The following is a 24,365-nucleotide window of genomic DNA, read 5'->3' on the forward strand; positions in this document are numbered from 1 at the left end:
GGCATTCACCTACACGAGCATTTAGGCCGAGCGAGCACTCAAGCAGTCCATGTATGCCAGATTGAACCCAGCAGTTTCACCAACAGGAACCATCTAGCCCTCAAAACCTTCTGCAGTCCTCAAAAACGAAGTAAAAGTGTAATTGTACAGAAGCACGCGAAAATAGACAACGGTCATGATAGAGACACAGCGTACGCATACAGAGGGATATCTATACATAGTAGGTAGCTCACAGGGTATATTTCAATACTAATTAATACGTATCAGAGGGAGGTAAGCCCAAAGTCTAACAAAGAGACAACCCCTTCTAGATAAGGGAGCTAATGATTCGGAAAGCTGAGACTCCGCGCTTTCCTACGCCGCAGGAGCAGGGACCGCGGTTTGGCTCGTCGTTGGTTGCGGTTCCCTTCCAGGACCAGGCGTCGCAGATCCAGGAGGAAGCTCGCGCTGCTGTTCAAGCTCCTGCTGAGCCTGCTGCATTTGAATTTGTTGCTGTCGGGCTACCTCAGGCGTCGGTGGGATTTCCGGCGCGAGTCGGTGAAGAATGATCTCGGACTGTTTAAAGTACCGACGGGCATCTATGAGACGTTGAAGTCAGTCAGCGCAAAAATACAGCGACGAGCGGGATGGTGACGATCACGTCAAACAGAAAACCAAAACTGGGGGTAGTGGAGTCCACCACGTGAGGGGTTAGCGTGGGGGTTTCAGTCGGGGAGAGGCCGACACTGGGACCCGCGAGGACCCGAGCCGAACGCCACACAACTTGGATTCGTCCGAGTTTGTGTTCAAAAGCCGTCGGCTATCGAACTGATGCTGGCATGGTGGTGGAGGAGTCTCAGGCCCAACGCGTGCGGGCGAAGTGAGTTTCAACAACAGGATGTTTGTTTCCAAGTTTTGAGGAGAGCAGAGGACACATCATGGGCGCGTGTAACCATGTCAACGTACCTTCGTCGATAAGCACCAAACTCAAGTAATAACGGGTCGAAAATTTCATGTTGACGTCTCGGAAGGTAGGCGTCAAATCAAATCCACCAAGGAACAGACGGATAGGGATGGTTTCACCTATTCGTGGTAAGCGAGAGTGATCCTGGTTGCGTCCCTTAGGCCATTCTTTCTCTTCCGGCTTGTTCCATCCCAAGCAATTCGAAACGCGGCATCATCTCAAGATCCGAAAAGCTCAAGCATACGCAAGGAAAGGGCAAATCGACGAGCTTACCTCTTGACGGTGATCCATCCATGATCTATGCATGGATTAGCCAATCAGCGAACATGCCCTGAACTATTCACAGAAGGTGTTATTCCAATCACTAACCTCAAATCGCACCAATGTTTCGCTTTCATTGTACTCGTTTGGCCGAGTCCCAGTCGTCTCTCGTCGTATTATCGATAGCTCCATGTGCTTGATCTTCAGCCGCACAAGAAGAAAATAGATTCGTCCCACAATGACGTCCTTGAGATGGTACTTCGACTTGGAATACTCGAACTCGATATGCAGGCAGTCTTCGATACCGACGTCCATCTTGATCGGGCTGTTGGTCTCGGGAGGCATGCGATACGAGTAAACCCATAAGTCTTTTTCTCGAATCACGTCCGCCATGCGTCTGGATACTGTCACCCGGACAAAATATCGGAGCTTCACGTTGATGCCATTGTAGGATTCGTATTGTTTCTCGACGTTCTTGAAGTTGAATGGGAATGTTTGGGGGTGTTGTAGTTCACCAGGGGCTGCGAGCTCTTGGACCAAAGATAGGAATTCGTGGTGGTTACCTCTGTCGTAAAATATCTCTGTAGTAGAATGCGAGTTACGTTAGTACAGTATCACAGCATGTCCATTGCGATCTGAAGGACCGTTCGCAACATTGGCCGCGTCGCCGAGGGAAGCCAGCTTTCCGTACCTATCGTCCCGATAAACTGTACTTTGATGCCTGTGTGCTCCAGCCGCTTCCCGTCCTTCGGTCTGACAGTTACAGCGCCCTTGACTGATTCCCCATCCATGTATAACGGTACTTTTTCCCGATGACCCTTGTCCAGCTTGACATCCACCATCTGGCGCTCATCTCCATCTTCGAGGACGACATCGATGTCGAGCGGGGTTGAGAAAAAAAGTGAGGTCATGGCGTGTAAGCGGATATATAGGAGAAGTTCAATTCGCTCGTCTCATCAAGTAGATCGGAGTAACGCAATAATAAGGACAATGCGCACTCGTCGAGTCGAGCTGAGCTTCCAGACGGGTTGGTGGCAGTTGATTACTGCCTGGCGGTGGGCATATCAGGATTACGTAATGGCCCAACCCCAGGCCTGGTTTCGGTCAGGAGTTTCGTGAACTCTACGTACTCCCAAACGATCATTTCAACTTGATTTTTTGAAGTATGATGAATCGCGGTCGTAATTGAACACGACAGGTGTTGAGCACCCCATCACCAGCAATCATCTTCGTCCGCCGCCAAGGATGACCATGCGGGAGAGTTCAAGTCAGGCGAACGCAGAATGACTTCATTATCCGCACCCAACAGATGACATTCCCAGCATCGTCTTTCGACTGCTGATCGAAGGGTCCTCGAATGAGGAGCTCCGTACAAAACTATGACTGTGTGGCCCGAATCCTCCGAGGAAACCCGTTTCCGCTGCAAAATGGGCAAGGAACTGGAAAACGTTGCTTACCCATTGGCCGAAGCTCGCAGGACCATGACATGAAGGAAGGACGACACAAGGTCATTCTAATGTCCCCTGCCTCACCTTCCCCAGATTCCGCCACACTCTGCAGCCACAGCATCAGCCAATCCTAGCGTTCCCTCTCGAGCTTTCGATTGAGAGCCTTCCTCAAAGAGTCGGATCCCTCCCGTCGGGCGTTTTACCTTGAGCGGCAGGGCCTCAATGCAGGTGGCCTCTCTTAAGGGATGAGAAACAAAGTCTTACCGTCTTTTTGACCAGGATGAGAGAAGTCTGCACGAAACAGCTGAGCCGTCCTGACCCTCCAGAGCACTGTTTCAGAGAGGACGTCTCCAGATTTGGGCAGCGGCCTTTGCTTGGATTTCCTGAACACCTGTGCTGGAATCCAGAGCCGAAAGCAGGATGCCAAGACGGCAAGTCAAGGAGCCGAATCGAAGAAACCGAAGACCAGAAAGCTGACGATTGATCTCCCATGACAGCGGCGTCCGAAGACGGAGAAACGCATGTCTGTCCGCCGTTCACTACATGCCGGCTTGTCATTCATCATCTCCTCGTACCTTTTTCCGAAGGGAAGACCTCCCGTTTTTCCATGATTATTGTTTCCCAGCTCAATGACATAGTTGCCTATTTCGGTATAGTGTGGGGGTTTACAAAACCAGCTCATAGCATGGTATGGCCTGTCCTCTTGAGAGATGATTGGTCCTGAGGAAGATTCTTGATGTTTCGGCTGGGGCGTTTCTCGGTTCCAAGATTCAATCAAAATGCTCCGTCAGTTTCGGATGGTCGCAGACTCAAGAGTCTCTGCTTCGATCCAGTCTGGAAGTCTGTGACATCATAGGTTAGTTCCTTATCATGGCCAGCGCAAGAACGAAAAACTTTGACATCCTTTTCGATTCTGTGATCGTGTGTCCATGTAGAGATGAGATCTCTTGTATAGCCTCACGAATACCCCAATTGAAGCCCTGCGCCGGAAGACGCAAAAGCACGAGGCGGCCATCGACTGCTGAGATCAGCCGCTAACAACCAGACCGCTGGACTCGAATCAGCTCCATGTCTTTGTTTGCTTTCCCCCACTCCCCCCCACTCGGTTGTCTTCAATTTGGATTGATGGATTTCCCTGCATGTTTCTTCCCCGTTTCTGCACCTGTCACGCCCAATACTTGCCCAGAATGGAGAGCCCCAAAGCGGCCCTGGAAGATGAGATATACAAATATCGGGTCATGACCCACAACCACAAACCCCGTCCAGGAGGCAAACCCTTCATTTTTCCCTGGGTTTCTCGACATAAGAACTTTCCTTTCCGCTCCTCTTCCCTTCCCCCTGTACTTTCTCCCGACTCCCGACGCTTGCGCAGCTTAATTGAACCCTCCCGGCACCCTTGACTCGTTGCGCCCAAAGCAGCCAAAATTTGTCCTTTCTTCTGTACTACCACAGCCTAAATCCGACTTCACCTGCACTGGAACTTTGAAGTTTGGTTGAACCATCCAAGGACCTTCCCAAACTTCCTCGCTTCCATTTCCCAATCCCGTCTAGGCACTGAAACCACCCTTATATAAAAGAAAGCTCTCCGCGCCCTATATCGACCGTCCAAATAATGCTCTCCACCGGCGACCTCCAAAACGCGGCCGTAGACCCGTCTCGCGCCACAAAAGCCTCCATCGACCACACTGCTTCCTCCACATCAGCGCAAATGCGCTCAGAACCAGCCCCGGTCGCCCCTGAGCACCTCCAACACATATGGGTCGTCACTGGTCCGGCCGGAAGCGGGAAAAGCACCGTGGGAAGATACCTCCAGCAGGAATTGGGCGTGCCTTTCTTAGAGGGCGATGATGTAAGCCCTCCCTCCTCCAACTATACCCGCCCCCGCCCCCAAAATACAACCCCAGAAAAGGGAAAGAGAGTACACGACGGAATAAATGAAATCCTAACAAAAGGCGCTAGTATCACCCCATCGCCAACAAAGAAAAAATGTCCGCCGGAGTCCCGCTCACAGACGCAGACCGCTGGGACTGGCTCATTTCCTTACGCTCAGCAGCAACAACCCTCCTCTCCACGACTAGCAGCACAAACCTCTCCCCACCCGCTGGCGTCGTCGTCGCCTGCAGCGCCCTGAAGAAAAAATACCGAGACGTCATGCGTGTCGCCGCGTATGGATCGCCCAATGTTCGCATCCACTTCGTCTACTTAAAACTGGACCCTGTTGCGCTATTTCAGCGGGTTTCGGCGAGGCAGGCGCATTATATGAAGCCCGGGATGGTGGAGAGCCAGTTGAGGGACCTCGAAGAGCCCGGGGCCGGGGAGTGGGATGCGCTGACTGTTGATGTGAGGGGGAGTACGGCGGAAGTGCAGAGGGAGGTTATGAGGGCTGTTGGGGAGGAGTTGAAGGGATATCGGCCTTAGCATTTTCTATCCTTTTCTTTTCCTTGCCTTGGGTGTTGGGGATTGCATGGACGGTGTTATGGGAGTTTGTAGCGTATTTAATGCAGCGACTGAAACAAAGATTCGAAGAAGCCCGGGCCATGATGCCACCAGTTCCAGCGGTGTTTCCATTATGCATCGTTGCTTCGATGATACACAATCGGAATCTTCAGTTGGGGCGATCCATAAGGGAGGTCGTTTCATTACCTTAAAGAAAATCTAGACGCTAAAATAACGTGCCCAATCCAAACCTTTCAGACTCCCGGAAATATATAGTATCTACACACTAGTCCCAACTTCACGGAATACCTCTCCAAGGATACTGAGAAGTTCATCCCCCTCGCGCTCTTTACCTGCAACCTGTACAGCCTGCACAACAAGCGGGTATATCCACTCCAGATGCATCTTACAGTTTTGGTTTTGACGGCTGCTCGAAGGTATATTCCCCGTCGGCGGCGGCGGAATTGCAGATGGCTCGCTGCGGAGGTTGACCATTCCTTCAAGAAGATGCAAAAGTACCTTGCGCGCCGGCGTTGGCTGGGGCATGAGTCCGCGCAGTGGTTGATCAGCAATGTAGTCTTTCAACGACACCGTACATCGGAGGATTAGGTATGGGGATACTGAACGTGCGATTGAGATTCTCCTGAACTTCTCCTCTTCGGTTGGTCCGCGGTCTCCAGCCGCCTCGGTTGGGTGATCGGGTGAAGACGACAATTCAAACAAGGTATCTAAAGCCACATAGGCCATCCTAGTCCGTGTGGTTGGTGGTGGGTCAAAAGTCCTTCCTGGTCGCACGCCGTAAACGTCCTCAAGGGGACTGCCCTCGCGGTGTTTCGTTGGCAAGTCAAAGCGTTGTGGGAGGTAGATAAAGGAAGAATGGAGCAACGCGCAAGCGAAATCCCGTCGAATAGACGCTGGGATAGCCGACGAACCCAGCGGCGGGATAATGAGGCATCTTAGTTTGCAGAACGCTTCAATGTCGAAAGCCTCGTCGGACAGCAGAGTAGACCTAGGGATAGGGACAGTACGGTAGCCATTGGCGGCAATAATACCGTTCGCTATCTCAACTACCCAACGCCAGAATTGTGATATTTCAGATTCAACTGGACCGCCATACTGCTTCTCCACGTAAGGGATTGCCACCTGCAAGACATCCAATGATGCCGTGGTTGACTTCCGCCATAAGCTTGGCTCACGGTCCCTCCCAGGCCATTCATATCGCCGAATGATAGGATTCGCAAGATGTTCAAGGGTTGACGATAGCGAGCCATCCACGAATATGTCCTGCTTGATGCCATACTCAGCAACGTACCAGCTGAGCAGATCAATTGCGCTCTTGGAAAAAGCGATATAGGTCGGTCTTCTCGGATCGCTACTCTTAGACCATTTTCGAAGAGCGGAATCCGCAAACTCTGCTAGACATCGTAAAATTTCGCCCTGAGAGTTGTCTTTTTCCAAGCACATCAGTTTTACGCAGTCAATGACCAATGCCTGTAAGTCGGATGGGCGGTCGATATCAGGTGAGTATCTGGGGCATATCGAATTCCATATGAGCATCCTTATGTGCTGTAAGATCTTCTCTATATCTTGATTCGACAGCTCGTCTTTGTAAAGGCGATACAATTGCTGGAAGGTACGCAAGTATGATATCGCGGCCTCTTGATTTGGATGATCCAAGTTCAGCATATCTTCCTTGTAGGTAGGGTGGCCATTAACCCAGACCAACCAGACCGACTGCAGCGACTGCTTGTTTAGCCAAGTTGGCGGCTGAACCCGCAGAAGAATGGTAGACAGGCTGGAAAACACTGCTTGACTGAACGCCAGAAGGCGCAAGCCGACCAGAGTTTGAAAGTATTCCAGTAATCGTTTCCAAGACCGGTCAAACTCAGTGTCCTGGATAATAGTCTCGAGAAAGTTGGTGATAAGGTCAGAAACTCCCTTTATCACGAGGACTGTCGTCTCGGTCCAAGCTTTGGCTTCGTCAGAATCACTACTACCCTTGCGCTGCACGTTGGCAAAACTTGCTTCGATCTGCTCCAACATTCGATACAAGACACGATTTAAACAGAGGCACCATGCCTTGGGGGACAGTTGTTGACCATAGGCGTCAAAGATCCTCAGTAAGGTGTGAACTGCGCAGTTCCTGACTTCGGCTCTGCTATCTGTCGTGATGTCGACGATCCGCAGAAGTAGAAGCAACCAAAGAGCGTTTCTTGCAACAGCCGGGTTATCCGCCCCTGCTAGTGCTGCAAGCTCACCCTCACTCACAGATAAATTCACATGTGTTTCGATTGGGAGGCGTCCAGTCTGATCATGAAGGAAATCGGACACGTTCCAGAAAGACGATGTGGTTGTAAGCGAGATATTGAAGACTTGTTGTTGCAGTGCAAACTTGGAAAAAGATTCAACAAGGTCGAGGCGACATTGTGGCGGAAGCTGGGATAAGAAATCAGACGCTATAAGTTGCAGGCTCTTGTAAGCAACTTGAATCAACCGAGGAGAGTCCGCTATCAGTGTCCTCCTTCGTCCGTTGCTCACAGCTGCTGATGCATCTTTATTCTCACCCAAGATCGGTTCACCGAACACGCTGGAGATTAGGCCAAATACAGCCGTCCAGCACCGGGCAAACGTCTCAGCATGTTGCTCCAAGATGTTCTTCAATGTTTCAAGGCTTTGCTCGTGGACCTCAACAATGGCCGTAGATGGCGATCCTAGCGAGCAACCACTTCTCTCGTAAAGCAGTTTGACCTGTGATTTCAAGGTTTCGAGATTTCTCAGCTGCCGCAAATCCCTTTCCGAGCCGCTTTCGTCAGCCCGTTGCTTCATAGTCTCAAATACTAAGCCATTAAGAACCTCATTGGCATGGAGACGAAGGCCTTGACCAGTCTGCCCGTTGGCTGCGGTTGACATGAGCCGGTCAGTCAGAAGGTACCAAACACTTTGATCACTTTCTGCCAAGGACGACAGTCTTTCAAGGTTGGCCCTTGCTAGCTCGTGCGCCTTCTCCAAGACGAATCTCAACTCTTCATCCTGAATTCTAGATTTCCCCAATGCATGGGACACACGCCGGGAAGACCGGCGCATACGGCCGGAGGTCGATTGTAGCGAATTCCCATGTCCTGTTGATGTTTCTGGAGCGTCAGATGCGGCAGGCTCCTCCGTCGTTACAGAAAGGTCCAATAGCGCAACTAAAAAATCTCGAAAGGTGTCGCTAGGGTGTTCACTAGTGCTCTCGAACAGCTTGGTCGAGGCGGCCTGTACAGCTAGAATCTCCGAACCTAGATTACCCAAAGGTGCATCACCCCTAGTCCCTCCCGCAATACCCCCGGAATCACCAGCCGCACTCTGTGCGTTTGTGGGAGATTTGTTAACCAGAAGATCCGTGTCCTGGAGTGTACCAAGAACTATCGACCAGGCAGATTGGTCCAAAGTTGGTCCGAGAGCGATGCCCAAATTGAGCAAGGCACGCAAACAAAGAAGATTTCTCGTTGTGAGAGAAAGAACTTGGTCATTTAAGGGTGCTGCAGGACCCTCTATAGGTGTCTGTGGGGCGACATGACCAGCCTCACTGCCCCTTCGTCTTTTCTCTAGCACTTCACCAAGCTGAGGGCCAGGTGTGGCTGCCGAGGAACCAGCGGTTTTAACACCGCTCGCATCAGCCGGTACGGACGCTTTCCCCAGGGTGGTCAAAAAGGCGTCTCGAGGAGTGGACAGTCTTAGAAGGCCAGCAACATGTGCCAATTTCTGAAACGAACGGACAAGGTTGTGGTAGAAATCATCGTCCAACGATGCATATAGGAATGTTGAGCACGTTGCGAGGACCGCGGGCCAACAATCCTCAATAATCCCGGCGCAGGTTCGAACAGCCGAGAGTTGGGGGTGGGATTCTAGATCGAGTGGGTTAACGGGTACAGGAAATCTTTTTACTGACTTCGATCGTTTCATAGAGTCCTCCCTTTGAAAATCTTCCGAGGACGCTGTAGACCCGCCATTTCGATCACCCACAACACGACTTCTCCGCTTCGATTTCAGGTCAGGCACAGTGAGCGGAAGTATGAACTTTGCAAGTCCTTCAGCAAAGGCGCTTACACAGTTCAGCGCCAAGCTATATATGTAAGTGTCAGGTGGCGGAGGAGGTTCGGTTTTATCGAGCAGCTCTAAGTAGGGAGAGCGAACTACACTCCACTGATTGCTGATTCCCGGCACACTGATGTCGTTAGAAGGAACCGACGTGCCAATGACGCCCGCTACTCCTCCAACCTCGAGGGTTATTTGCTCTTCAGTGATAGATCGAGCGTGTTCTGCGCGTAATGGCACGGTTGAACGACTACTAACGCCGATCAAAGAAGGCTTCTCAGCTGCTAATCGGACAAGCGAAGCCATGTGGTCTCGAAGAATACTCTTCCTTCCTTCCTCTCCATCATACAAAGAATATATCAGCCTGACGAGCCCCGGCTCAGCGTAAAGTCCTCGAAACATCTCCATACAAAGCACTCGTTTCCAAGTTGAAGTTCCGTCGGGTTCAAGCAGATGCGCTAAAAGCGAGAGGGCCATCTCGCACTCCGCGGTCAGGAGTGACAGATAACGCTTGAGGAGAATAAGGAGAATCCTCGCTATGCGTACCGTTTGAGCGAACGTATGCCTTTCCGAGAGATATCTGACGGTCATGGGGATTAGACGGGTCCGTAGTACCTGGGTGAGCTCGGGATGGTCAACAAAGAGCTGGCCGCTGTTGAGAATAACGCTTTCAAGAAGCTCTAAGGCAAAAGTTGGAGACAACGACTTGATCCGCAGGAAATGCAGTGCCTCGCCATCCGCAAGGCCGCAAAGGTCATCCAAAACCTTAGGAAAAAGTCAGCATGATTGTTGTGGGGCTACTTGGCAGGGCTCACCCGTAAGGCATCCAGCGCAAATTGTCCTATCTTTACCGAGGCACCGTCAACTTTGACTGTCGTTGCTGGCCGTGAATCTTGATTGGTCTCTGGGATGACAGAGGAGTAAGTCACCCGGCAGCGACAGTTACGGGGACAACTTACGGTCTTCAATTGACACTCGCTCAAACGTAAAAACAACAAGTTGCTGTAGAGTAGCAGCCGCGGTGCTGGAGACCGCAAGGGTCTTGCTCGATTGAAGGGTTGCGCATATTTCAAGGGTCGTGACAAGGAGCTCGCCGCATAAGTCATTAGAATAATGCTGCAGCAAAGATGGCAGAGTCTGCAGTATTTTGAGCTGGATATCCAGTGCTTCCCGGATTAGTCTTGATGAAGTGCTGCTGGGGCCCAAGAACTAACTCAAAGTTGTGATCTCTTTCAGGCCACTAAGGACGTCCTTCAAACGCTCAGACGGCAGCGATTTAGAGGCAACCAGTCGTTGCAAACAGACGACACTGAATCCAGCAAGTTTGGCATGGCGACTATGGCAGGCCAGGATAAACGGGTTAACGAATCTAGGCTTGCGCACCAGATCTTGATCGGTGATCAGCAATGCAGGTCAGACACATAAAAGCACTAGTCTTACCAGCAGATATCTGCGCCTCCGAAGTTGATGGAAGCGCCTTCAAATCATTAAGAGACTCTTCAGCGGCCTACAGTTCGAGTCAGCATTGGTTGCCGACATCCCTTTTATAACATGAAAGGCCGACAAACATTTCGTATGTCGGCATTCTTCCTCTTGGATTCTTGAATAAGATTTAGAAGCTCCGACTGCAGTAATTGGGAGGACATTTCCACTAGGGTTGTTGCGATCAACGCATGGCCGAGGCCGGTCCAACAAGTAGGTAGCAATAGTGGAATGAGAGCGTCATGGATTGCTGGGTGGGACGGCAAACGGACGAAACTCAAAAACGGGCTAGTATTAATTTAGCTCCAGCTCTGGGTGCGATTCGGGGGAGATTGCCAGCATTCTCCGGCTAGAAGGTGGTGAAAAGATGGCCAGGTGTATAAACAACTCCGTCGTCGTGGGCGCTCGGGAATAATCCCGCTGCGGCGTTCCATTATCATCACGTGATAGACAAGCCCAGCGATACAATCAGTTAATTACGGTATGGGGTTACTCACAATCCACCAAAATTTGGCAGGTATTGTAAATGTATTACTGCCAATCTTTATGTGGATAACGGCGGCCCGGGGACCGTGACGACAGCCCCTCTTTTGCAGGGCTGGTGGTGATGAAATTGTTTCCTTCCCCCAACGTCCCTCCCGACCTTTCCTACTCGTTGACCAATTAATTCTATTCGGCTTTTAGGTCATCTATTAAAGTAGTTTGCTCATAATGTCCGCAAATGCAAAGATACCCAGGAATTTCCGACTCTTAGAGGAGCTGGAGAAAGGTGAAAAGGGCTTGGGAGCAGGTAAGCATGCGCCAGTAACCCAGTATGGATATTCAGGCTGATTACACTTTGCTTTATTAAATTAGAGGCCTGCTCCTACGGTCTTGCCGACGGTGAAGACATGATGATGAGCAACTGGAATGGAACCGTCCTGGGGCCTCCTCACGTATGCCAGACGCCGGTCGACCCCCAATAGCAGAAGAATTGTGCTAAGGCCGAATACCACCCAAGCATAGAGCGTGCATGAGAATCGGATATACAGTCTAAATATTCATTGCGGTCCCGATTATCCCGATGCGCCTCCATCCCTTCAATTCATTTCGCGCGTCAACATACCATGCGTTGACCCGCATTCCGGGAAGGTTCGATACCATCTGATGTTGGGGCCATGATAAGTAGCAGCTGATGCAGCAGCGCTCAGGTTGACCCGGCCAAACTACCCTGTCTGGCACAGTGGAAGCGCGACTACACAATGGAGACCGTCCTGATAGAACTTAGAAGGTAGGTGGCAATCTCGCCGTCTTCAAGTAGGTTATAAGTACTTAAAAATTCAGGTATATGGCCTTGCCCCAACACAAAAAGCTTCCACAGCCTCCAGAGGGTTCGAATTTCTAAGCCCTGCATCCCGAACGGTCCACGAGCCGAAAACGGAGTATTACGGTCGGTCTTCGCATCCGGTTTATCAGCTTCTCCCTCTTGACTTATTAGAGCATATGTTGTCTGCATGATGGCGGTCATCAAACTATAAATCAATGTCCTGTTGCAATCTATCAATTTAGCTTCTCAGAGTTTTATTCAGCGGAGTACCAGCTGTATACCAGCTCGCGTATGCCAATTGCCTACCGTCTGCGAACTATGGTAACTCGAGCTATAAGGACATCCGGAATAGCCATGTCTGTTTTAAATGACCTCTGCCTCCTTGTAGCGCCAATTGGCACTTATATATAGGAGATCAATGCGCGGCGTTTGGCACGTTCTGGGAAGCGGATTCTTTGCTTGCATACTGTAGACATCATCATCTTCACAAGAGAGACTTGTCGAGTAATCCAGCTTGCTGTCACTTTCAAGATTCCGACAGTTGACGTGCCTAGATATGGTCTCGACCTGCACGTGACGGGCGATTGTCACAGTGGTCCCCCCTTCGAAGGACCAAAGATCTCCAACACGGAAGCCAAATTGCGGAAGCTCAAGCATGCATCGAGCATTCGTCCCCAAGTTCTCCCTTTCGCATCGTTTTGCATGTATGTCCAACGGCATTACTGTAGCATTCTCTGTTTGCAAGATGCTCACTGGATACACTCGTGTTAGGCTTCGCACTTTACCGCGCGCTTCTTCGGCAATGCAGCAAGTTACCGCAGACCGTGCCCCAGCTCAGTGAGGCGCAATCGCACATTCGGGAGCGCTTCCGCAGATATAGAACTCTTCAAAGTCCGACTCAAATAGCCAATGCACTAAAGGCTGGGTACGAAGTATGCAGCCCTCAGCTACGTTTCGCGGCCAATGGCTAAAGTCATCAGGGTCTTGACCTTTTGCACTCGGCGTTGCAAGGAAGCAAGAATGACAGCAAATTGATCGCGAAGATACTCTCTGAAGCTGCGTCGGTGAAGGAGCGCAAAAGAAGGCTGCAAAGCATCATATCCGAGCACCTACCCGTTAAGAAACCATCACTAAAGCAAATCAAGGCGGAGGAAAACAAGCGGGTTCAGGAGAAGACAGCCCGACGACATCCGGATGCCACTCCTATACTATCGCGTCCTCGGCTAGCTGTAAGTGGCCAACGTCGTATCCCTGTACTTGTCAATGCCCGCGGCGTTCCCTTCCTGCGCATAAAAAAACCGCAACCAAACAATCTCAGCCGCGTTATACGATCAAAACTCGAAAGGCGGTGGGCAATGATTGAGCGTAAAGAACGATTGCAGCTTGAATTGACCTACGGCAAGGATGAGGACCGCTGGGATAATTTGACAATTGGCAGCGAACCGGAAACGTGGTCTGATCCGATTGCCACTTCCCTACAGGATGTTCAACGCCTCATCCACAACACCGACAAAAAGAATACGACGCTCGCGGAATCAATGTGGAAAATTGTTCTTGCCGAGCGAAAATTGGCCGAAGAGGAGAAGCAGACGCCGGCTAAGACGTGATGCCCTCCCTACCCCCACGCAGTTATGCGTCTCTATCATTCCTTCGAACCAAAGACCGTTTTCATGGCTCTCGCTGGCTGTGATTTAGGGATTCCCTCTGCTAGGCTGTCTCGCTCACGATTTCAGCATAGCGGGCTCATCCCCCTTGGGTAATCCAGCCGACTCATTTCCCGGCCATTGTCCAACGGAATGTAGTATTGAGCCCGACGGGTCGTCGGCATCAGAAAGTTTAAGCGGCCAGCCACCCTCCTGAAAATCACAAATAGATCGGAGACAACATCAGTGTGCCAACTTTCGAGAACATTCGGTGCGCTTTCCTTGGTCACATAAGTTTTGCGGCTGGTGCTATCGTTAGGGAACCAAAGGTGGGCGGAATGGTGTATCACAATGGCTCAGAAGTTCTCAATTGATAGAAGGATACCCTATGCTGCTATCTTCATCTTCTCCACCGCAGCCGGTATACTGTCCTGTTCCTCTTCATCAAAGTCTGCTTTTCCAGCCAAACCCCGTTCCCAAAGTTGCTTCCCTGTTAATTTTTTCTCCTCTTTCACGGCTGCCTTCTTATTAGCCTTCTTTTCCTCCGCCTCCTTTTCCTCACGCAGCCTCTTCTCCTCCTCCATCTCCTTCTTGAATCTCTCAAGCCAAGCCAGGAAAGTCTCCCGGTTCACAGTAGTACCTTGAAATTTCCTGTTCTCTTCCTCCTCGGCCATTGCAGCTTCCATCTCCTTCTCCGCATGGACGGCATTGACGCGCTCGGCCATGAGAAGCTCAGCGCTTTCCTTCAGTGCGCTAACCAGCGTAAACACCATCGCCATACCCATATTCTCCTCAATCGTCGGCTGGAGGGCTTCAAGTAGGCGGTCATGATCCTCGTTGATATTTAGTCGGGGATGTCTCGGCGCATTCGGAGGAACCGATATCTCTAGTTCTGGCGCGACGTCGGGGTATTCTTCTGGGTAAGAGACTTCTAAGAGCAATATCGGAGGTTCCGCTTCCTGCTGGTCATTTTCGGGGGCGTCTAATGTGATTGATATTCGGAATGAGGTGTCGGAGAGGTCTAAAATCATGGAGTGCTCTTGTCAGTTGGCCAAGTACTTACCAAACCTCTAACAAAAAGGGATGAGTGTAATTGCACCTGTTATTTCATCTGGAAAGATAGACTCGAGCACCTCGCGCTCTTCGATCTGGTCCTCGCGGCCCATCTTAGCTTTGTTGCGCCGCCACAGGGGTATTGCAGTTGGTATTGATCGGAGACGGAAAGTGGAAAATTATAGCAGCATCCACAAAACGGAGTCAAGTGAGAGAATATATGGTCCGAGATATCTATCACCGTCTCAGAAGGGGCAAAGCAAATGCCTGACGAATGTCCAAATCAATTCTGCATACTCCGTTGCCCAATGTTGGATACTGTCGCTGGTCCCTCATGCAAACCGAACAAACAGATAAGAAAACCGACCAAAATTGTTTCACCCGAATCGGGAAATGCACTGGGGTTGTTCAATCCTCAAGCAAGACACTTTATATATGACATACCCACGAACCGGATTACTCGACACTATCCCACGCTGGGTATTGATCCATTAGAGAAGCGCTTACAGTACGTCACCGCGTCGACCATATCATGGGAAAGCCCAGACCTCACAAAAAGAAAACTTCCAAGACCCGCGAAAAATCCGTCCTTAGTGCCGGCGGCTCAGTCTCGAAACGAAAGATGAACGAGGATCCAACGCAAATACTCGAACAAGCGACGATACTTCTTCAGACGGGGCAGCCAGATGCTGCGCTCTCACTAGGGCAAAAAGCACTCAACAATGTGCCCGCCAACTCCCCAGCCCAGCTGTTTGCCCTCAATACGGTGGCGGAGATCTATGTTGAGCTCGGCGAAATTGAACTGGCCAGGAAACACTTTATGCAGGCTGTTGAGCTAGATCCGACCGGCTCCATATCCGAGTCCGAAGGAGGGGGAGCGGAAAAGTTCTTATGGCTAGCTCAATTGAGCGAGCTTGGGGGGAAGGATAGTGTTCAGTGGTTTGAGAAGGGAGTGGCAGCTTTGAGGAACGTCCTACAACAACTAGAGGCAAAGGCAAATCATGGCCCCGCGCAAGTGCTGCAACTCGAGGAAAAAAAGCGGAAGATGGGAAATGCACTCTGCGGTGTTGCGGAGATCTATATGACGGACCTTTCGTAGGTGTTAACTGCCTCGGCCGCTATACGTTCCCTTTTCCTCAGCTAACAGGCTACCAGATGGGAGGAAGACGCGGAAACCCGTTGCGAGGCCCTTATTACGGAGGCGCTGCTGGTCCAGCCCAGTTCCCCAGAAGTACTACAAACATTGGCGTCCATTCGGATTTCGCAATTGCGAGAAGACGATGCGCGGGCGGCGCTTTCGAGGAGTATAGAGTTATGGAAGGACTTGCCCCCAGAAGACCCTAACGTCCCAGACTTTGCGACAAGGATTAGTCTTTCCCGTCTGCTAATGGAAGTGTCAATGTTGCTCGAGGCACTAGAAGTACTAGAACGTCTTATTCTAGAAGATGATCAAAGCGTGGAGGCATGGTATTTGGGGGGTTGGTGCACCTATCTTCTTGCTGAGAAAGGAGAGGCTCCCAAAGACCCTGAAGGGGAAGAGACGACAGAGCCTGAGTCAAAGCGACATGCATCGCTTGTTGCCAGCCGGGAATGGCTGAAGCAGAGTCTGGCGCTTTACGAACTCGTCGAGTACGAGGATGAAAGGCTCAAAGAACATGCACTGGAACTAGTCCAGGAAATGAACAAGGAATTGGGTGAAGAGATGGACGATGACAGCAACGCGGAGGATGGCAACGGTGGTGAGGAAGAATGGGAAGGGATTGAGTCAGATAGCGACCATGAAATGGCTGACTCATAGTGTGAATAACTTAGAACGAATGTCCATGATGATACCAATGAAAATCAATCGATATTCACCATCTGGACGCGCTTTCTTTGGTGCTGCTGGAGACAAAGAGCGCCCGTTCCTACTCGGAAACGGATCGGATTAATGCTAATCCGATCGCGCTACCGTCCATGTGCAGAGCCAATCCTCTTTATATGGCTTGGCAAAAGGCTCAATGTGAGTGATCCAGCCGGCAATATAAGGGCTGCTGAAGGTTTCTCAGCCTACTCACCAGGATGGACCTTTTATCAGCGCCCCGCGGGGAGAGCCCGTCGTTGAAGCCGCCCGTGGTGGAGGTTGAGGCTGCGGAGGTCGAAGAGACACCCCCGATAGAGAACGCTCTAACTCTGGAGGAGAGGGCGTCTCTCTCTCAGTCTGAGTATGAGACGGATAGCGATGGCCTGGAAGATGAGTGGGAGACTCATTCCCTCTACGAAGACGCCATTCAAATGCTCCGCGACGACCAGTTGCGCGAGGGAAGTAAGTGTTTATCGCCATAGTGCAAGTCAAATGTTCGGCGCACTGACTGTCCTCCTCCCATTTAGCAATACCCGGCGCCTGTACCCTCGAGGAGGCTGTTTCTTACCGAAAACGCTTACATGAGATCGGAAAGGCGGCATTTGTGGAGGAAACCATTGCTCGCAACACCGTGACGGCGAGAAAGTTGTGTACTGCATTTGGGATTCTGCCTCCAGCCTTCCTTGATGGTGCGCCGGATGAGGCCTATCATCCCCTGTTGGCGATCGCCATCTCTAAGGAGTTTACGAGGCGTCAGAAGCTGTCGGAATACAACTCGGTAGACGATGCAGTCAAACTTTTAAACGAATCGAAAAATATAATTGTCTTGACGGGGGCAGGTGTGAGTGTCGCACTCCGTCTCTGATCTTGTGTGGGAGATTACTGACCGATTCGATAGATCTCTACAAGTCTTGGGATTCCAGATTTTAGATCGAAGGACACTGGGCTCTACTCACAATTGGAGCACTTGGGCCTAAGTGATCCGCAGGAAGTTTTCGATATCCACCTATTCCGCGAAGACCCCAGCGTCTTTTATTCAATTGCGAAAGATATTCTGCCTACTGAAAAGAAATATTCGCCGACTCATGGTTTCATCCGACTCCTCCAGGACAAAGGCAAACTGCTTACCAATTACACCCAAAACATAGACAACATCGAAGCCAATGCGGGTGTTCATCCGGAGAATATCGTGCAGTGCCATGGCTCCTTTGCGATGGCTACCTGCCTCAAGTGTCAGTACAAGGTCCCCGGTGACGAAATTTATGACGAGATTAAAAAAGGGGTCGTCCCTGAATGCGCCCAGTGTCGCAAGCAGATTGCTCAAGACGCGCTGAAGCCCCAAGGGCAGAAGCGGAAACGCCATAGCAATAGCGTTCATAGAGATAGAAAAAGTGATGGAGAAGATAGCTCTGACGACGATGACTACGAAATACCCACTCCAGGGGTGATGAAGGTTAGTTGAGAAGGACGCGATCCCGCCCTACCCTCACTTCTGATCACTGACCCAAACCCGTCCAGCCGGATATCACATTCTTCGGAGAGGACCTTCCTGATGAGTTTGGCCGCCGCCTCCTTCACCATGATCGAGACAAGGTAGACCTCGTCATTGTCATAGGGACCTCCTTGAAAGTTGCACCTGTTGCAGAGGTCCCCGGTGTATTGCCACCCAATGTGCCTCAAATTTACATTTCCCGCACCGTGAGTTCCTATAGACATTGTAAGATATCTCCGCAACTAATATCACCTCTTAGCCTGTGATGCATACTAGTTTTGACATTGATTTGCTGGGCGATTGCGATGTGGTGGTGTCTGAACTTTGTCGCCGGGCTGGATGGGATTTGAAGCATGAGATGATACCCCCAGACGAGAAGGTTGACATCACTCCAGTTTATGGATATGACTCACGACATGTATTTAAGGTTGTCGGCGCATAGCGGCGGAGTTTCGTGTTCGGATAGGTCTTGGGCTTCAGGCTGTCTTTCTTGAGGGATGGCGTCGGTTTATGGTATCTATTGGAGGGCTAACGGGAGGATGTGCGCCATTAGTGTTTCCTTTACCTGCTCTGCTCTCGGGATGTTCCGAGGGATTTCTCGTCGTGGACGATTTTCGACTCTACTGTGGCCGCCGAGAGACGATCTTTGATAGAGAGCATTTGTCTGTGTATTTTATAGAACGATTTCGACTGCTTGAACATATCCATCGACTTTGAGGAGTCCTCTTTGCTTGCAAGCAAGCAGTTCGCGTTTCTTCCACATCGGTGGTCATAATTAATTAATTTGTAGTTATTAGTTGTGACGTCCAACCACGCTTCTGCCCTCCCCTCAGGCTTTGATCGCTGGGTGACGAAAAAATCTCGCTGCCACAATCCACCATCAACAACCACCCTCAAATCCCAGCCAATTAGAAGAGGAACTGCACTTTCTTTCTATTTTGGACATTATACAGAACGGGGCCCTCGAGAGGTTGGACTGAAACGCAATATCACGCGAAGGATGGAATATCTCATCCGCTTTGCCCAAGTCCATGAGACCTTCCGACGGCCGGAAATCCAGGCACTAGCCGATATCGCAAATATCGAGGTCGAGAGTATCTCGTACAATGAAATCGTGAGTCTTTTATTTTTGTCAATTTTTTCCGAGCTGCCTTTGGGTCCAGCATAGGCCAATTTGCAGAAAGTGACAATCTCGCCACCTCCCCGCGCGCAACGGAAAGAAAAGCATGAAAGTATACGCACTAATGACATCCAGTCTCCGTATTGGATCGTGAAACTTCCAAATGAGGAGGCTGCACGAACACTCATCTCTCGCAGCATCATCGCAAAAGATATCTTTGAGCTCTGGGGCCAGGGTACAACCTACGAGGAGCTACATGCCGATGTCCGCAAGCGGACACAACATCTCTGGGCCCAGTACAAGGAAGTCCCATTCCGATTTACAGTCGAGACATTTGCTGGAAAGCGCAGCTCGACTCAAAAACGAGATATCATTCAGTCCTTCGGCTATGTGGGCTTCGAGGGACGGATCACATTAAAGGACCCTGAACAGGACTTCTGGGTTCTTGAGCAGTGCTACGATCACACGCATGCCCCGGCGGGCGTTGAGCGGCCACCTCCAGCTCAGGTATCTGTGCCGGTGAATATCTATATGGGACGGTGGATTGCGAATAGCAGTCGCGACGTGGTGAATAAATATGATTTGAAGAAGCGTCGGTATATCAGTACTACCTCGATGGATGCTGAGTTGAGTTTGATCACCGCAAATATGGCAGGTGCTGGTCAAGGGAAGCTATTCTTTGATCCCTTTGTGGGAACCGGCAGCTTCTGTGTTGCTGCGGCGCACTTTGGGGCCCTTACGTTTGGCTCCGATATTGATGGCCGAAGCTTCCGGGGGAAGGACAAGGCGAAAGGGAAACCCACGGGCGTGGGTTTGAATTTTCAGCAATATGGACTTAACAGCAAGCTTGTTGACACATTTACTTCAGACCTCACGAATACTCCATTATTGGACCGCCCATTCCTGGATGGCATCGTCTGTGATCCACCTTATGGAGTCCGAGAGGGCCTACGGGTCCTGGGAGTGCGAGATGGCCGTCGAAACGAAGAAGTCATTATCGACGGAGTACCTGCGCATTAGTATGCCTTCCCCCAAACTGTTCTGTCTGAACCACAGCCTGATTCTTCTTTAGTCGGCCCGGCTATATCGCGCCCAAGAAACCATATGGCTTTGAAGCCATGCTAAATGATATCCTTGCCTTCGCGGCGCGGACCCTCGTCATTGATGGTCGTCTTGCTATGTGGATGCCAACCGCCAACGACGAAGACGTGGAACTCTCCGTCCCTATGCACCCAAATCTAGAAGTTGTCAGCGTCTCAGTCCAACCGTTCACAAACTGTACGCACTCCATCTGCACCCCTCTCTTCGTCTTCTTTGAATAAATACTTACTGATGGTTTCTCATCCACCCAGGGTCGCGACGGCTAATCACATACCGAAAACTTCCAGAAGGCATGCTTTCGGATATATCACTAGGACGTCAAAAGGGGGATTCAACGGGAGCTACAGCAGACGAGCTAAATCCGTTTAGAAGAAAGGTTCGCCCCAAACTTTTCTAACCCCAGCATTTTTCCTTACAATGCTGAGCATCTGCAGTACTTCATGAAAAACTCAGGCCCAAAATCTGCAGCGAAGGTCCCAATCATAGGGTCACAATGACACAATAAATACCCCCCGTGATAATGAAGATCCAGCCATGCCTGGGTAAGGATAGGGTATATTCATTATCATCATGGTGCAAAAGGCCGCGAGCAAATTTAAAAGCGCCGAAAAGGAACCTCACAGCCTATAGGTCATATCCTATCTAATTCTTCTACCTATTTAAAGTAGTCCGAACCCACCATTCTACAACCTCCCCTTCCCAATAGCACTCGGGCCCTCCTCCAAGCCATCCAGATCAATCCCCTCCACCTTCCTCACCCGGACCACCTCCTTCGCAACCTCCACTCTCAACTCCGCCGCCAACTTCTCCGCCTCTTCGTCATCCAGATCATCCCTCTGCCCTCTCCCAAACATAATGAAACTCATCTTCGCTGCGGTGCCCGCAGCACCCAAAGGCGGTCTCGGCACAATATGGAAGTGTACATGTGGGACGACCTGCGCGGCTCCCACTCCTAGTCAGACAGGTTAGGCGACATTCAACGAACTGGTCATGTAAAACAGGGGGATAGAAACCATTATTCTGAACGACATTCCAATTCCAGCTATCATCTGTACTGGGATCTGACTCCGTGCTTTCCCCAAAGATAGTCCTCATTATGGCGCGCGAAATGATGGGGAGCCATTGGCCGAGCTAGATATTTTGTCAGTATTCGTAGCATGCGAGCAGACTTCTCCGACAGTAGAGGATAAATCAAGGGTAAAAAATATAATAAATTCATGGTCGATGAAGGCATACCTCCCGGCTAACTCTCACTCCGACCTCGCCAAGCTTCTGGCGATGCTCCCTCGGGACCACGAGAACATGTCCCCGGGTCAGGGGCATTATATCGAGAAAGGCGAGGACGTGATTCGTTGAAAGAATCAGAAACGCGTGGCCGTCTTCGTCTACACTTGGTGTTGAAGGCACTTGTTTTGATTCTTGGTCTGGTTTGCGGAGGTAGCCCAATGTGGAGACCGGGGGGTGTGCAGCAGCAATTTTACAAAAGGTACAGGGAGTAGGAGACATCTTTAAATGAGAGGAGAAAGAAAGCCGAGTCTAATAACAGTCAATTATGATGGGATAGAAGAAGCATAGAGAACAGAATCGAGGGTCTAAATCCATGGGGGGAAGGAGGCGTGGCGGAACCTCGGGTGTTGCAGAGCCTCGACTGGGATAAATATCCGCATTGCGCTATTAGCACAATTGTCAGAGGAACGCAGTTACATATTTGCTACCAATTAAAGTCTTCCTTTCCATTACCTCACTGAATCATCTCGAATTCAAGTATCGCTGGATCTTGGGAAAGTTTCATTAATCAAAGGTGAAGCATCCCGAAGACACTGCCAAGAAAGTTATAAAGAAGTGAATAAAGCAAGTCTTGAAAACACAGCGCCAGACACCCCCAACCGCAGAAGGTGAAGAATGCCAATGTCCGCAACTGAAACAGGATGCCGTCGTAAACATATGCAAGAGCTGCCTTATACCCATCACAAACAAAATGCCAACATATTGAAATCAACCAACTCCTGTCCTAGTTTCGGTGTTCCCTCGGTACCGTGGTACCTAGATCATCGGGTGCCACCCTTACTCGCTGTCTTTGATGGAGTTGTATGGTTCTGAGAGCGCACTGTCGATGTAGAGTTTGTGATATTTCTTGGCCCATTGTCGTGTCATGATGGAGGCTAGAAGATCAGTTAGAAAGGATGCGCGGATCGTTTTGGTTCCTGGGACCCTTACCTTTAAGAAATTTCTTGCTGGCATATTTCTTGAAGAACGCCTCGTGACAGACTGGACGGTGGAGGTAATCGACCATCAACCGAAAGACGGGTTCGATCTCTTCCTCAGTGTATCCCGCGTAGTGAGCGAGAGTAGCATCCTGTGGGGTAGTCAGTACGGAACAAGCACAAGTATAATATGTGATTGGGCTTACCCAAGCGCCCCGGTCCAAGATGAGGCGCGCTAAGTACATGGCTGCCGCACTCACTTGGCTCTGAGGGTAACTCAAGAACCTATGATCTAGGAGGCTGATCTCCATCAAGTATTTGCCAAGGGTACGGGTTTGAATGTCGTAGTTGTCTGCTTTTGAGATCCGGCGGAGGAAGTTCATGGGGTTGGGATAGCTCATGTTGTATTCTAGGGTGGCCAAGATATGGCGTTCGGCGTCCAGGATCTCTCTATCGGAAAAGGTCTCGTCCGCGACGTGACTGAAGTTTGCGACGTGTGGAGAGAGGACCTCTTCATACTTGGAAGCAATGAACATAGCGGCAACACCGACCAGCTGCAAACGATCCAAAGCCACAACTTCTGCAGAGAGGAAACGATCGATGAGGTTGACGGCAAGGAAAAGCGTTTCGGGCAGGAGGCGGAAACGAGTGTGAACCTCGATGAGCCAATCGACAAGAATACCACGCATCTTCCACTCTAGATCGGGCTGGTGATCGATGTAGTGAGGGTTGGGAAGTGTGTCCATTTCCAGATTTCGGAGGTAGTCGAAAATTTCCACGACATACTCAGCAGCCATCAGTGGATCATCCAAGTCTTCCGTATCTAGATCTGCAACGAGATCCTGTGCTTCTTGTTCTTCCAAGTGAAACTTGGCTCGCACATCTTCCTTTGCGATGGTCTGGGCTTTCAATTCGACGGCTTTCTCAATATCGACTTTCTTGCGCGGTGGTTCTTCTGTCTGCAGTGTCTTCTCTTGGAGCGACTTCTGACTTGACGTCCGCTTCATTGCGCTCCCCATTCCTGAGCCGCTCCCGGGACGCTTTGCCTCAGGAACGGGCTTTTTTGCATTGTTATCCTTGGCTCCAAGAGCGGTGCGAGATGAATTGTTACGGCTGAGTTTCTGGACGCCTCCTGACTGCATGGTAGCCTTCGAAGTCAAGCTAGCCTTCGTTGACGTGGACTTCTTCGTGTCTTTAGTCTCGCCATTATCTGCCTTGCCAACGTTGCTCACATCGCCGAGAGCAGCGCGTTTTCTTTGCGTCCCGTTGGTGCCAGTAGCGGCTTTTTTTGTCTGAAGGGGCTTCTTGAGGGCTCCATTGGAGGCGGGTACGTCTGCTGTTGTCAGCGCAGCGGCTTTGGCTCGAGTCACACGCGTTGACGGGCCATTCTCATCATTCTCGTTCATAGTGCCTCGCGTACGGAGGTTCCGAGCCTAGTTGTGAATTGGAAATTTAGCTCTAATCTTTTGCATCACGAACAGGAGGTGTATCCGTAGGAAGTGGCCCATGCATATCTGCGGGGTGGCTTACTTACCGGAGGCATGATGAAAAGAGGGCGAAGAGCGGAAACAAGCTCTCGACGGATAAGACAAAGGTAGAATGCTCAAGATAATATCTGGAGTTCTGTACGTGCACGTCGCTGGGCTCAGTCAGCATTCCAGATACATTGCTCTGGTGGAGCCCGAATACCCCAAGGAACAGCAATATTGGTGCACGAACCGGGCGCGAGTATGTCCACCCTCAGACAATCAGTCAAGGTAATGCAGAGCCGATAAGGCTAACTGAGAGGAATGTGGAATAACTTGGTTGAGCGGTCTTTGAAGCGTGGCGTATATGGGTTTGTTGACGCTGATCGGATCTCAATACAGGCAAATCACGTCGCCGTCACGGCATGCAACCGTCCTTGCTTGACACGAAATTCGGCGTGAGAGGGTATAGAAGAATCAAATGGGTAAG

General features: G+C 50.6%; 9 protein-coding genes across 9 annotated transcripts; 4 read left to right on the forward strand and 5 right to left on the reverse strand.

Moving 5' to 3' along the window:
- Nucleotides 1-15: 15 nt before the first annotated feature.
- On the reverse strand, nt 16-2,259 carry BJX67DRAFT_174520 (vacuolar protein sorting-associated protein 26). Its single transcript, XM_071025123.1, has 5 exons — nt 1,896-2,259; nt 1,313-1,785; nt 1,217-1,241; nt 946-1,062; nt 16-578 (listed from the first exon to the last, which is right to left on the reverse strand). The coding sequence occupies exons 1-5, from the start codon at nt 2,113-2,115 to the stop codon at nt 355-357; spliced, it is 1,059 nt and encodes a 352-aa protein (XP_070884446.1). The 5' UTR covers nt 2,116-2,259; the 3' UTR covers nt 16-354.
- A 1,899-nt stretch (nt 2,260-4,158) lies between these two features.
- BJX67DRAFT_174537 (gluconokinase) lies at nt 4,159-5,219 on the forward strand. Its single transcript, XM_071025124.1, has 2 exons — nt 4,159-4,501; nt 4,612-5,219. The coding sequence occupies exons 1-2, from the start codon at nt 4,265-4,267 to the stop codon at nt 5,068-5,070; spliced, it is 696 nt and encodes a 231-aa protein (XP_070884447.1). The 5' UTR covers nt 4,159-4,264; the 3' UTR covers nt 5,071-5,219.
- A 1-nt stretch (nt 5,220) lies between these two features.
- BJX67DRAFT_174502 (putative endosomal peripheral membrane protein (Mon2)) lies at nt 5,221-11,039 on the reverse strand. Its single transcript, XM_071025122.1, has 6 exons — nt 10,734-11,039; nt 10,606-10,672; nt 10,380-10,553; nt 10,125-10,331; nt 9,981-10,069; nt 5,221-9,930 (listed from the first exon to the last, which is right to left on the reverse strand). Exons 1-6 carry the CDS (start codon nt 10,809-10,811, stop codon nt 5,368-5,370), a joined length of 5,178 nt encoding a protein of 1,725 aa, XP_070884448.1. The 5' UTR covers nt 10,812-11,039; the 3' UTR covers nt 5,221-5,367.
- Nucleotides 11,040-11,243: 204 nt separating this feature from the next.
- On the forward strand, nt 11,244-12,585 carry BJX67DRAFT_358027 (E2 ubiquitin-conjugating protein MMS2). The gene is made up of 5 exons (XM_071029541.1): nt 11,244-11,437; nt 11,503-11,582; nt 11,653-11,778; nt 11,838-11,917; nt 11,971-12,585. The coding sequence occupies exons 1-5, from the start codon at nt 11,359-11,361 to the stop codon at nt 12,029-12,031; spliced, it is 426 nt and encodes a 141-aa protein (XP_070884449.1). The 5' UTR covers nt 11,244-11,358; the 3' UTR covers nt 12,032-12,585.
- A 23-nt stretch (nt 12,586-12,608) lies between these two features.
- On the forward strand, nt 12,609-13,560 carry BJX67DRAFT_373112 (LYR motif-containing protein; the record flags this gene model as incomplete). The annotated part of the gene is made up of 3 exons (XM_071031346.1): nt 12,609-12,657; nt 12,725-12,885; nt 12,934-13,560. The coding sequence occupies 3 exons, from the start codon at nt 12,609-12,611 to the stop codon at nt 13,558-13,560; spliced, it is 837 nt and encodes a 278-aa protein (XP_070884450.1).
- Nucleotides 13,561-13,982: 422 nt separating this feature from the next.
- Nucleotides 13,983-14,762, reverse strand: BJX67DRAFT_382702 (RWD domain-containing protein; the record flags this gene model as incomplete). The annotated part of the gene is made up of 2 exons (XM_071033290.1): nt 13,983-14,617; nt 14,696-14,762. 2 exons carry the CDS (start codon nt 14,760-14,762, stop codon nt 13,983-13,985), a joined length of 702 nt encoding a protein of 233 aa, XP_070884451.1.
- A 419-nt stretch (nt 14,763-15,181) lies between these two features.
- Nucleotides 15,182-20,702, forward strand: BJX67DRAFT_373114 (uncharacterized protein; the record flags this gene model as incomplete). The annotated part of the gene is made up of 11 exons (XM_071031347.1): nt 15,182-15,601; nt 15,797-16,446; nt 16,698-16,954; nt 17,020-17,333; nt 17,391-17,945; nt 18,011-18,190; nt 18,955-19,098; nt 19,240-20,123; nt 20,177-20,382; nt 20,457-20,581; nt 20,640-20,702. The coding sequence occupies 11 exons, from the start codon at nt 15,182-15,184 to the stop codon at nt 20,700-20,702; spliced, it is 3,798 nt and encodes a 1,265-aa protein (XP_070884452.1).
- A 43-nt stretch (nt 20,703-20,745) lies between these two features.
- Nucleotides 20,746-21,817, reverse strand: BJX67DRAFT_174886 (HIT-like domain-containing protein). The gene is made up of 3 exons (XM_071025126.1): nt 21,442-21,817; nt 21,219-21,336; nt 20,746-21,157 (listed from the first exon to the last, which is right to left on the reverse strand). The coding sequence occupies exons 1-3, from the start codon at nt 21,709-21,711 to the stop codon at nt 20,889-20,891; spliced, it is 657 nt and encodes a 218-aa protein (XP_070884453.1). The 5' UTR covers nt 21,712-21,817; the 3' UTR covers nt 20,746-20,888.
- A 452-nt stretch (nt 21,818-22,269) lies between these two features.
- On the reverse strand, nt 22,270-23,815 carry BJX67DRAFT_373115 (B-type cyclin nimE; the record flags this gene model as incomplete). Its single annotated transcript, XM_071031348.1, has 3 exons — nt 22,270-22,367; nt 22,423-22,561; nt 22,616-23,815. The coding sequence occupies 3 exons, from the start codon at nt 23,813-23,815 to the stop codon at nt 22,270-22,272; spliced, it is 1,437 nt and encodes a 478-aa protein (XP_070884454.1).
- Between the last annotated feature and the right edge of the window lie 550 nt (nt 23,816-24,365).

Source organism: Aspergillus lucknowensis (assembly GCF_044049455.1).
Source record: "Aspergillus lucknowensis strain CBS 449.75 chromosome Unknown BJX67scaffold_31, whole genome shotgun sequence".
NCBI lineage: Eukaryota > Fungi > Ascomycota > Eurotiomycetes > Eurotiales > Aspergillaceae > Aspergillus > Aspergillus lucknowensis.

What these genes read in the sequence shown, in the direction of transcription:
- BJX67DRAFT_174520 (XM_071025123.1), bottom strand. Translation starts at nt 2,115, where the DNA reads ATGACCTCACTTTTTTTCTCAACCCCGCTCGACATCGATGTCGTCCTC. An exon ending in AAACATTGGTGCGATTTGAG is followed by an intron (nt 1,242 to 1,312) that starts GTTAGTGATTGG and finishes ATCCATGCATAG; the next exon opens with ATCATGGATGGATCACCGTC. An exon ending in TTTGGTGCTTATCGACGAAG is followed by an intron (nt 579 to 945) that starts GTACGTTGACAT and finishes AACGTCTCATAG; the next exon opens with ATGCCCGTCGGTACTTTAAA.
- BJX67DRAFT_174537 (XM_071025124.1), top strand. Translation starts at nt 4,265, where the DNA reads ATGCTCTCCACCGGCGACCTCCAAAACGCGGCCGTAGACCCGTCTCGC. An exon ending in CTTTCTTAGAGGGCGATGAT is followed by an intron (nt 4,502 to 4,611) that starts GTAAGCCCTCCC and finishes AAAAGGCGCTAG; the next exon opens with TATCACCCCATCGCCAACAA.
- BJX67DRAFT_174502 (XM_071025122.1), bottom strand. Translation starts at nt 10,811, where the DNA reads ATGTCCTCCCAATTACTGCAGTCGGAGCTTCTAAATCTTATTCAAGAA. An exon ending in AGAATGCCGACATACGAAAT is followed by an intron (nt 10,673 to 10,733) that starts GTTTGTCGGCCT and finishes CTCGAACTGTAG; the next exon opens with GCCGCTGAAGAGTCTCTTAA. An exon ending in TTGCGCTGGATGCCTTACGG is followed by an intron (nt 9,931 to 9,980) that starts GTGAGCCCTGCC and finishes CTTTTTCCTAAG; the next exon opens with GTTTTGGATGACCTTTGCGG.
- BJX67DRAFT_358027 (XM_071029541.1), top strand. Translation starts at nt 11,359, where the DNA reads ATGTCCGCAAATGCAAAGATACCCAGGAATTTCCGACTCTTAGAGGAG. An exon ending in TTGACCCGCATTCCGGGAAG is followed by an intron (nt 11,779 to 11,837) that starts GTTCGATACCAT and finishes AGCAGCGCTCAG; the next exon opens with GTTGACCCGGCCAAACTACC. An exon ending in GTCCTGATAGAACTTAGAAG is followed by an intron (nt 11,918 to 11,970) that starts GTAGGTGGCAAT and finishes TTAAAAATTCAG; the next exon opens with GTATATGGCCTTGCCCCAAC.
- BJX67DRAFT_174886 (XM_071025126.1), bottom strand. Translation starts at nt 21,711, where the DNA reads ATGTCTCCTACTCCCTGTACCTTTTGTAAAATTGCTGCTGCACACCCC. An exon ending in GAGTGAGAGTTAGCCGGGAG is followed by an intron (nt 21,337 to 21,441) that starts GTATGCCTTCAT and finishes CAAAATATCTAG; the next exon opens with CTCGGCCAATGGCTCCCCAT. An exon ending in GAATGTCGTTCAGAATAATG is followed by an intron (nt 21,158 to 21,218) that starts GTTTCTATCCCC and finishes CTGTCTGACTAG; the next exon opens with GAGTGGGAGCCGCGCAGGTC.